At 40.3% G+C, this 9,326-nt stretch overlaps 1 protein-coding gene and 1 long non-coding RNA gene across 10 annotated transcripts in view; one reads left to right on the top strand and one right to left on the bottom strand.

Moving 5' to 3' along the window:
• Positions 1–9,326, bottom strand: part of ncor2 (nuclear receptor corepressor 2) — a 111,351-nt gene that overhangs the window by 70,296 nt on the left and 31,729 nt on the right. For all 9 annotated transcript variants that reach the window (XR_004656595.1, XM_034871306.1, XM_034871313.1 and 6 more), the window contains exons 5-6: positions 7,928–8,110; positions 2,692–2,805 (exon numbers count right to left, since the gene is read on the bottom strand). Coding sequence is in view for 8 of the 9 variants with exons in the window: in XM_034871306.1 (XP_034727197.1) it covers positions 2,692–2,805; positions 7,928–8,110 (297 nt within the window). In the remaining variant the exon portion in view is untranslated. The remainder of the gene's footprint in view (positions 1–2,691; positions 2,806–7,927; positions 8,111–9,326) is intronic.
• On the top strand, positions 556–3,012 carry LOC117944538. The gene is made up of 3 exons (XR_004656603.1): positions 556–679; positions 1,496–1,498; positions 3,002–3,012. It is a non-coding gene; the product is annotated as an uncharacterized LOC117944538 (long non-coding RNA).

Raw genomic sequence — 9,326 nt, 5'->3', positions numbered from 1 at the left:
AGAGAGAGAGAGAGAGAGAGAGAGAGAGAGACAGACAGAGGGTTAGGGGGGTAGGCAATAGGCCAGAGTACATCCTGCCAGTCAGAGGGAAGTGAAAAGTGTTCCAGAGGTCAAGCTACATTGTGGAGTAAGCCATGAGTCGTTCTTAAACTTCCGGCCTTTCAGATGAGTCTTCAGCAATCTGAAAAGTCCTGCTGTTGCATATAAGAGCTGTAGTTTAGTGAAGCTGGATGAGAGTAAGTTTGAAAGTGATGAAGGACCCTCACTGTAATGTGGTATTGCTTTAAAAAAAAGGTATTCTTGTAGAATGTTCATTCATCTGCATGTAGCCTAAAGCGTGATTTATAATTCTGAGAAGGCTCCACACAAGTTGACGTTTATACATGTGCGATGGTGTGTGTGTGTGTGTGTGTGTGTGTGTGTGTGTGTGTGTGTGTGTGTGTGTGTGTGTGTGTGTGTGTGGTAGAGCAAGGCCGAAGTGAGAGTGACAGCAATTAGCCTCGGAACAACTACCGAGTCTAGAATCTTAGTGAGAGAAACAAAGCGTCTCCCCGGTGCTTTCCGACCATGGTGAGAAGCAGGAAAAGTTAACCCTCTCCTTGATTTCATGTTGTTTATGGAGACGGAGAACCAGAAAATGAGTAGGGGGAAATTCAACGCTACAAAGCCCAAGCCGAGTGTCGCTGCGATGCAATGTGTGACATTTTTTGACAGATGCAAGTCAGGATACGGCGTAGGGTCCGGCATAGGTTTGTGTCTTCACGTACCTATTGCGTACGGCATTGATTTTATGCAGAAGTATAAAGGAGCCTTAAGCCATACAAACATAACCAAGCCAAATTATTTTTGGAACACACGCATGCACGCAGAAAGAGAGCACGTATGCCTTGGACCTTTGCAGCGGCTGCAGTAACTCAAACCCAGCCAAACCGGAGCTGCTGCCTGCTCTCCTCCTTCACCAGGCGATAGCTATATTACGTTCCGGTGCCTCTACTTCCACCGGACAGCAGCTCCGGTCTGGCTGGGGTTGAGCCGGTTGCAGCAACTAATGTTTGCTGCCGTCTGCTCTCTTCCCTGCAAAGTAGTCTCCTAGAGACTGGGAGTGAAGTGGAGGAAGCGCGGGGTGTGCTAATAACTACTAGCTAGCGTAAGCTAAAAGCAAAGTAACTGCAAAGCTTCCCAAGTGCTGCGTTCAACACTGTCGAAATCTTTTCAAAATGAACACAGAAAATAACAGTAACATACACACACATAGCTGGGAAATAAACAATTTACTACAACATTAACACAAAAAGAAAACCCACCAGATGAGATTTTGAATTGAACAATTGTACTTTAAATACCTGATATATGCCTGATCAGCATGTCTTCTCTTTATAACATTAGCTATGTTGCATAATTTAACAACAATGATGAATATATAGCCTACCAAAACCATATTTAACCAAAATATATAATATTTATTCATGATAACATATTGGGATTTTACAAAGAGGGAGTGAAGGCAGCAGTAAAACTATAGCCTTACTCTGGCCTTTTAACGTAAATTAAAACAAGCATGATTTCAGAATAAATATGATTTATTAGATTGCAAATCCAACTGAATTGACTGAACTCATAGTTCTAGATGCAAAACAGTATTTTTGTTTGTTGTTTCGATTAATCATTACAATGTATATTTGATTAATAAATAAAAAATTAGAAGAAAAAAAAAGTCCCCTCTTTTTTCCTGATCTTCCAGCCTGGGGGGCCAGCTAGGTTCTCCATTTGCAATCTAAAAAAATGATTTGCCTTGAATGTATCAGGTAGCTGTTCAAAACATTCAAGGGCTATTTTTCTTTGAATTGTGGAGTTTCAACATTTCTCCTAATTTCTCAAAGGGGGACTCATTCGTGAGAGGAGTTCCTTATTTTAAGGCCAATTCCAATGAAAAAAAAAAAAAACTTGTGTATTTCACCACTAGGGGGACTGAGAGAACTCCATTTCAAAAGGTAATCTGCACAGAACATTGCTGCATATATGATTGCTGTTAGTAGGACTAACTTACTGCTTATAAATAGCTTTATATGACCGCACCGCTGCTCTGTTTGTCTTTCCTTGAAAGAATGATTGAGTTTCTATGTTTGCAGAAGTGATAAAAGACAAAGTTTTTGTGTGTGTGTGTGTGTGTGTGTGTGTGTTTCACCATGCCTGCGGAGTTGACCTTTAGTAGCTTATTCTGACAGTAAAAAGTGGAAGGGTCCAAACGAGATAAATACTTTGTCTACCTTTTTTCTATGAAATGTAATGAAAAACATGATGGAAGTATACACGGTGGGGGTCAATCTTGGTCAAATCTCTCTGTAGTTTGCTAAAAGCTGCACTTGGACGACAATCTAGTTTACCTTACATGCACTGTATTTATCTCTAACACTAACTAGCGTCCATATCCATGACATTAGAACCGAAACAGCATTGCAGACCAAAGAGAATATACAGCTGATGTAACAGCCTGGCCTAGTTAATGTAGTTGGTTATCTTGCATCAGCCCAGTGAAACGTGCAGGAAAAGCACCCAGCCCTCTCACTCTGACATCCATATACTGCATATGTGATCAAGTGAAACCACATTCAAATTCAAGTTAAACTGGGGTCGAATGGTGGCCACAGATGGAGCTGTGTGTGTGTGTGTGTGTGTGTGTGTTCTACTGACCCTGTTCTCATCGTAGATAATCTGCACCAGGCTGCGGTGCTTGGCCTCGCTGGGTGGCGGTGAGATGGGCCGCTCTGGCTCGTGTGGCTTTGCAGCCTCCTCCTCTAGTTGTTGCTGCAACACACACAAAGATGACAGTTAACACTTAACAAATCCAAAAAGGGTCTCCAATCTTCCAGGAAGACTTGTGGCTTACTAGTTCCTGCTGCAAGGTTAAAGAGCGTGTTAGCCATCTCTCCCCCAGCACTCCAGCAGGGACGAGACTAACTGTCCTATTAGCTGTAATAGCTTTTAACTCCACAGGGCCTAGCTAATCACAGAGTTACTACAACAGCCTGTAAACAAAGCCAATGCCTGCTGTGTGGCTGGAACATCCAATGGGAGTGTGAAAATTGAGAGAGAGCGACAGAAGGAAACTGTATGAAAAAGATAAAAGTATGAAAGTACTAAAGTAAGTATGTAAATGTGGGAAATTAGCTCCAGACAAACAATGTTCATCAAAGCCTTTCATCTAATGTAGCAGCCACACTGGCATGTAAGAAAGCATTATTTGGAGATTGTACTCCAGAAACAATGAATTTCCAAATGTACCGTCTACTGTGAACAAAACACAGTAACAGCGGCAAAAAAACCTTTAAGATTAGGCAAATATGTCCGCTGACTTATAAAGATACAAAACAGAATGAGTGCTGCTGGTGGTAGCAGGGTAAAGACAATGCGGCCTGCAATCAATGCACCCGCCCATTTCATCTAATACAGACTTTGGCTCACGTAACCACGGGTGGGAATCTCTCATGATTCAACTCCAATTCAGAGGCCAACGATTCGATTTGACAATTGTTTTTATGTACATTTCCATGCGTGTCTTAAAAAAATATACATATAAATCTGAGTTTGTTATATACAGTTTTTGTCACACAAACGCACAATTTAATGAAATGATTGGTCTACTGAGATTTTTATTTTGTAGTAATTCCAGGCTTAAGCCTTAAACGTGCTTGTAAAAGTCACCTTCTCTAACAGTAATCTTCCATGTCAGAGGCTCAGTCATGTTTAACTTCAAACACACTTGAAAATACATGCTCTCCTCGCCTAAATGTTTTACCCCAAAAAAAGGTGATACAGTTCCCATATACCTTGGCCCTCTGGGATGTGCCTGAGGTCATTGGGAAGTTAACACACTTAATTTTTTGTTCCAAGTGTCAGTGTGATTCTATGCCTTACTGACACAGAGCTAAAGAAGTTAGAATAGAGAATTTCTATTTCCATCCAAGTAAAGCATCTGTAAAATGATTAAAAAACACTACTGTAAGCATATTAGAAGGGCTCCACACAAAACTATTACCCAAGCCACATGGCTCAACTTAAAACAGAAAAAAATCAGAAGAAAAACACTTTGGAAAATGGATATTTTATGAAGTTATTTCTACACATGTCCATGCGTTTTTCTGTTTAGCTTTCTTTCCGTTGAAACTCGGCCAGAAACTACAAGATTGTGAGGGGACCAGTTCGTTTTGGATAAAAGGGCTTGGATGTTCTAATTCCTTGGATTGTTGGCGATATAGGGGGAAAAAAAAGTTGTTGGCGGTCTTTCACCACTGTGAATGAAGACACGAGGAAAAAGGTATGGGTGCACACTCCACTTTAGACACTAGCGGCGCAGAATCTTTCTGCATTTCTTAACTTCATAACAGGATTATTACTATAACTAAGTCATCTTATGCTTTGTGTGTGGGCTTAATCGAATCATGAGACTAACCTTTCAAATGGTGTGCTGCATGAGCGTGTTTATGAAGATCCAATGCTTGCAATTTATGAGTGGAGAAAACATTTTCTCTTAATTGGAGAAAACGGTCCCGTCAGCGGGACGGGGTTGCTAAAGAGGTGGAGAATTAGCTTCTTAGAACATGAAACATGAGGTGGTCAGATGTAATGTGACAAAGTAGATGAACAGCTTTTTTTTATTTTGCCTAATTATTTTATGCATGTATTATTAGATCAAGTTCTAATCATGCAAAACAAGGGTTTCATTTCCTCTCTCTCGCTTGAACAAAAACACGTGTCCTTTCGGCAGTGGTGTGTGGGTGCCTGCTTGTGAAATACATCTCTCACGACAGCAAAGCCTAAATGGTATCACTGGTTGGTTTTTACACATTGGTAGCTACCCATGTCTTTGTTTTAAATTTGCTGATTTGTCTGTATGTCTAGTCCTTGTACTATTACTGTCTTATATTGTGTGAGCAAAACCACCAAAATGAATTCCAGGCAACTAGCGTTGCTTTGGTAAAATAAAGACTTGAACTTAAAGCAGCCATGTAGTGTGTTTATCAAATCAGTGAGGTCATCCCTTCAAACCAAACCCTGGAGGTTCCTGTGTTTTCAAAAAGCACTAGCCTCTGATCAGCAACTTTTGGGGGGGAGAACTGGGGGTTCCTTAGAAGGCATCTAGTTTGGGGGGAGGTTCCTGCTGTCAAAACATGGCAAGAAAGACAGAAAGTACAAATTTTCTGGGCTGTGAACTGTGAGAAACTAAAAGAGAAAACCTGGCAGCATTAAGGTGAATCAACCTTTAAGTTTCACTGCCAATCCTGTAGAATTCAGTCATGGCTTCTTTGTCCATTAATCTTTCCTTGAAGGTGCCCAGAAAGAGGAGAAGTCTGTTCTGACATTCAGCATATAGAAAGAAAAGCTGTGGGTTTTCAGTTAGAAACTTCTTTCATTTTTTTCCCCCACATTGAATAGCTAACAGAAATTGAAAAAGGCCAAGTGTAAATGCAAACAATAAGCATTAGAGAGGCACTGGCCAACCAGACGTGGAAAAGGGGTTAATGGATACATTGGAATCATTAGTCCTCCCACACTCAATAGGCAGCATGTGGAAGTAGCCACTTCCTTCTGCCTGTGATAATGGCAGGCGATAATGAGGCAAAAATGATAAAAAGATTTAAATGATTTATACATGTTCTAATGCAACACAAACAAACAACCGAATATATACAGTCATAAAGAAGGCATGCTGCTGTACGTAGCATTCATCATGGAAGCAAAAACCTTTGTCTTTCCTATTTGTTATCAATGTGACTCATTAATGTGACCGTGTTAGTTACGTGTTAGCTGAACAATTTTACCTAATTATACAGTTAAAGCTTGAGCGTGTAACCTTCCTCTCCCTTCTCTGGTAGGGAAAGTGACCACACAAACACTGTCAACATTCTTAAGAAAAGCAGCGGGATTCCTAACGCAGCGTCACTGTGGTCTCCCCCCCCCCATCTGCCGGTCATGGTGCTGGGTTGAAGGTTGATGGACGTCACTTTGTGTACTGCTTAATAAAAAATGCTCTAGAATTAATAAACTACACGTTCTGAGTACAAATAGGCTGTATCGGCATCCTTCCGGTGCAGAAACAGAAACTAAGTTTTTCGCCAAAACGTTTCGAACACCTTTGATCCATCTTCATTTTCCTGAAAATGTTTGGATACAGTCTCTATGTTTTAAAGGCTATAAGCTGGAGTGTATTCAGCTGTAACTAGCTGCCTGGAGGCCAGAGCCAAGTGTCGCTGAGCGGCGTGCATATAGCTGAGCTACAGTTAAGGCAGCCCCCTCCCTCTCAGCTCCTGTCAGGGGCTTCAGAAGGGGGAAGGTGGCCTCCAAAGGATCTGTATAAGAGTAGAGCAAGATGGATCGTCATGTGCCATGGAAGGCCAGGATAAGCATCTGGAGAGGGAAACAGAGACATTCCCATAGACACCCCCCTTCCCTTTCCATACCCACCACAGAGAAAAATAAAATAAACCAACCATCCTGAGCTTGGCGGACACAGGCTGGCGGTAACCTAAGCCCTAACCCCCGCCCATCCACAAACTCTGCCAGACCTCTTTAAATAAAGTTTTACCGTGTCACTTAATTAGTCCAGATGTTTTAATGCTTGAAGAGAGCCCGACTGTAAAAACATATCCTTAAAACACTGCATGTGTATTGAGGGAGGGTGAGTGGAGGGGTCTGGATTTATGCTTGTAAGCAGCTAAGCATCTCAATCATTCACAATTCAACTCTAATGTTGGAATCCGAGAGACAGCTTTATTTTGGTTCCTATAACAATTAGGTGAAATACCCAGATTAATGATATACTAAGTCGTTTTTATTAACAACATGGTGGAGGAGAGAGTCGGGTGAAAAAAAGAGCAAGCTGGACCATGCAGTTTCTCTACTAAACATGGCTGTCGGCCAAAAGGGAGACAGTGCAGCAGGACTATGAGTGGTGAAGGAGTCACAAAACCTCCACCATTACACTCCTCCCACAGGGAAGCTGTTATTTATAGCCTTACATATTTTTAACCTACTTTCCTCCTAAATAAAAAAGCAAGAAAAGAAAAAAGAGGCTGCATCAAGAAGTGCGTGCACAGAATTGCGGCATATTGAGCAAGAACAGCCACAGAACTTGAATGCAGCGATTACAACACTGCACAGTCTGTTAAAGACTTTATTGCACTGATGCCAACTGGAGCATGGAAGGGAAAGTCACATTTAAAAACCACACATGAACATTAAAAAAAAAAGCCAAAACAATGCCACAAAGAAAATTCAACAAGGGTGCCACCACTGGCAAAGACTGAGACATAATCACAAGCAGGATGGCTTTTTAGAAGTGTCTGGTTTAAATATGCCAGAATGCACATACTGTACATAACATCACAAAGTGGCATCTATTCAACTTTCTTTTTTACACATTGTCTTTTCTTACAGGTTTTGCACGAAATAACCTCAATCTCATAAAAAGGAACTTTCAAGTACCTAAATCATCACTATAAATAATTCTTAAAGATATTAAGATGTTAAGATGCATTCCAAGCAGTACTTGACAGAGCAGGAAGGCTAAAGAGACTGCAAAACCTATTCAACCATTCGTGAAGGAAAAATGTAAATACAATCTTTAACTAGACAAATTAGATATTTTGTGATCTAATTTGCAAAGCCTTTCTGATGCATATGCTCCCACCAACACATACATCTAATGGTACAACAATCAGCCAATTAAATCTAAGGCAGAAATATAAATCAATTCCAAAGTCAGATGCATCTACAGCAGAGATGTCAGAACTTCTCTACAGGGAAACCAAATTCATCTTAAAATCAGGATGCTCTGCGAAAACTTGAGATAGCATCAGTGCGCAATCTCTAAACACAAAGCAAGCCAATATAATCCCAAAGTTATGACCAGATCCATAGGTGTGCAGACCTGTTTCTTGCGAAGCTTGCAGATCTGCTGCTCCACCATGGTGATCTCCCTGTCCACGCGGTCCATGTTCTGGATCAGTTCCTCCTTGGAGAAGCGAGCCGGCACCAGATCCAAGTCAGGGTCCATATGGACCGGGCTCACAGGGGAGATTGGCTCCAGCTTCCCCATTCCACTACCACGGTCCTACAGAAGCATAACAAATAGAAAAGTGGCACGCTTAGATAACAAAAAAGATGTGTGTAATATTTTGATCACTCTAGCAAAAGTCAACACACATTAAGTTCATGCAAACGAAACCTGAATGGAGCGTGAAGAATGAGGACAAGGAGGAATATATCAAAAAGGAACGTCATGTGGTAAGTCTATACAATGTTTGGATAAAACTGATTACAGGCGCCAGGTCAGTGTAAGGTACCTGACATACAACAGAGCATGAAGACCGTCTTGAAATGGCTTGACCATCTCAGAAGAATGACATTGCCCTTCTCTCTCCTCTTAAAAACATCCCCTCGCTTCCTTTGATTGCAAAGCCAGCAGGGTACTCTATAGGAAATCTTCCAAACATAGTTTGTGTCTCCGAAAGTAAAGCACACCAGTAATTAAATCCTCTGGGTAATGAAAGCCAATGTAGTGTCTCGGTGTCACTGGACCACATTAATGAATATGAGGTCACAGCCTCCCCTTGCCAGGATTATGCAGAAGAGCCCTGGCAGCTGGCTCTGTTTAAGATTTTGTTTGAAATATGAAAAACTTGCCTTTAAAAGGACAGAGGAAATCTGAAGGGTAGTACAAGAGATCAAATATAGGAGGTACTTATTAGTCATGTCTTCTGGCAGACAAATTGATGGAAATGGTGCGCGTCTGTCAGTCACACAATACACTTCTAGGTCCTTTGAATAATCATCAGTTACTTCAACCACATTGTTGCATTAAATTAATCCACTACACAACACTTAAAGAAAACTCACCTTTAAAAGCTAGTTCGCCTGTTACTCCCTTGTTAATGTTCTATTGAAAAGTCAATAAAAACATTGTAATAAAATAAAAACACACCGGGGCTACATTAACTTTCAGCCAAATTAACAGACGACGATGAGGTCAAAACATGCCTGTGTGTGTGTATATATATATATATATATATATATATATATACACATATACACACACACAAACATATATACAGTATGTATACCACACACACACACACACAAACACATATACATATATATATATACATATATATATATACATATATATATATACATATATATATACATACATATATATATACATATATATATACATATATATATACATATACATATATATACACACATATATATACATATATATACACACATATATATACATATATATACACATATATATATATATATAT

This window comes from Etheostoma cragini, chromosome 5 (assembly GCF_013103735.1).
Source record: "Etheostoma cragini isolate CJK2018 chromosome 5, CSU_Ecrag_1.0, whole genome shotgun sequence".
Classification (NCBI taxonomy): Eukaryota; Metazoa; Chordata; class Actinopteri; order Perciformes; family Percidae; genus Etheostoma; species Etheostoma cragini.
This window is presented reverse-complemented; position numbering and strand designations above follow the sequence as displayed.